General features: G+C 40.4%; 1 protein-coding gene across 1 annotated transcript; it reads left to right on the top strand.

Annotated features, from left to right (window-relative positions):
* Positions 1-244: 244 nt before the first annotated feature.
* LOC124893722 lies at positions 245-684 on the top strand (the record flags this gene model as incomplete). The annotated part of the gene is made up of 1 exon (XM_047404607.1): positions 245-684. A coding segment is annotated over exon 1 (440 nt), but the record flags the coding sequence as incomplete, so codon positions are not given.
* Positions 685-713: the final 29 nt, after the last annotated feature.

Genomic DNA, 713 nt, shown 5'->3' with positions numbered 1-713 from the left:
CAATAATTATGAGTCTTTACGAACTTACTTTCTTGATGAAGAGATAAATTCAATTGAGGAAGAAGTTCAAGATGATATGTATGCGTGGAAATTATATTTTGATGGGGCAGTCAATGTCAAAGGAGTAGGAATTGGGGCGGTTCTTGTCTCACCGACCGGGCATCATCATCCCGCCACAGCACGAATCCGTTTCTTTTATACTAATAACACAGCAGAATATGAAGCTTGCATCATGGGGTTAAATATGGCAATAAATCTGGATATACACAAGCTAGTGGTGTTAGGAGATTCCGAATTACTCATTCGACAAATTCAAGGTGAATGGGAAACGAGAGATATCAAGCTCATTCCATACAGACAGTTCTTAGAGGACCTTAGCAAAAGGTTCAAGTCTATCGAGTTTAGATATATTCCCAGATCCCATAATGAGCAGGCTGATGCCCTGGCTACCCTAGCTTCCATGCTCCCATACCCAGGAAATACGCATCTCGACCCATTAGACATACAGATACGAGAGCAACATGGTTATTGCAATATAATTGATGCAGAACCAGATAATGAACCTTGGGACTATGATATCAAAGGCTTCCTAAAGTCAAAAGAATATCCAATACACGCCAATGCAGATCAAAAAAAGACTATTAGGAGACTCGCTAACTGTTTCTTCTTAAGTGGGGAGATTCTGTACAAACGAACCCCAGACTTGAACTTGT

Source organism: Capsicum annuum, unplaced genomic scaffold (assembly GCF_002878395.1).
Source record: "Capsicum annuum cultivar UCD-10X-F1 unplaced genomic scaffold, UCD10Xv1.1 ctg64306, whole genome shotgun sequence".
NCBI classification, from domain to species: domain Eukaryota; kingdom Viridiplantae; phylum Streptophyta; class Magnoliopsida; order Solanales; family Solanaceae; genus Capsicum; species Capsicum annuum.
Note: the sequence above shows the minus strand (reverse complement) of the source record. Positions and strands in the feature narration are given on the sequence as shown.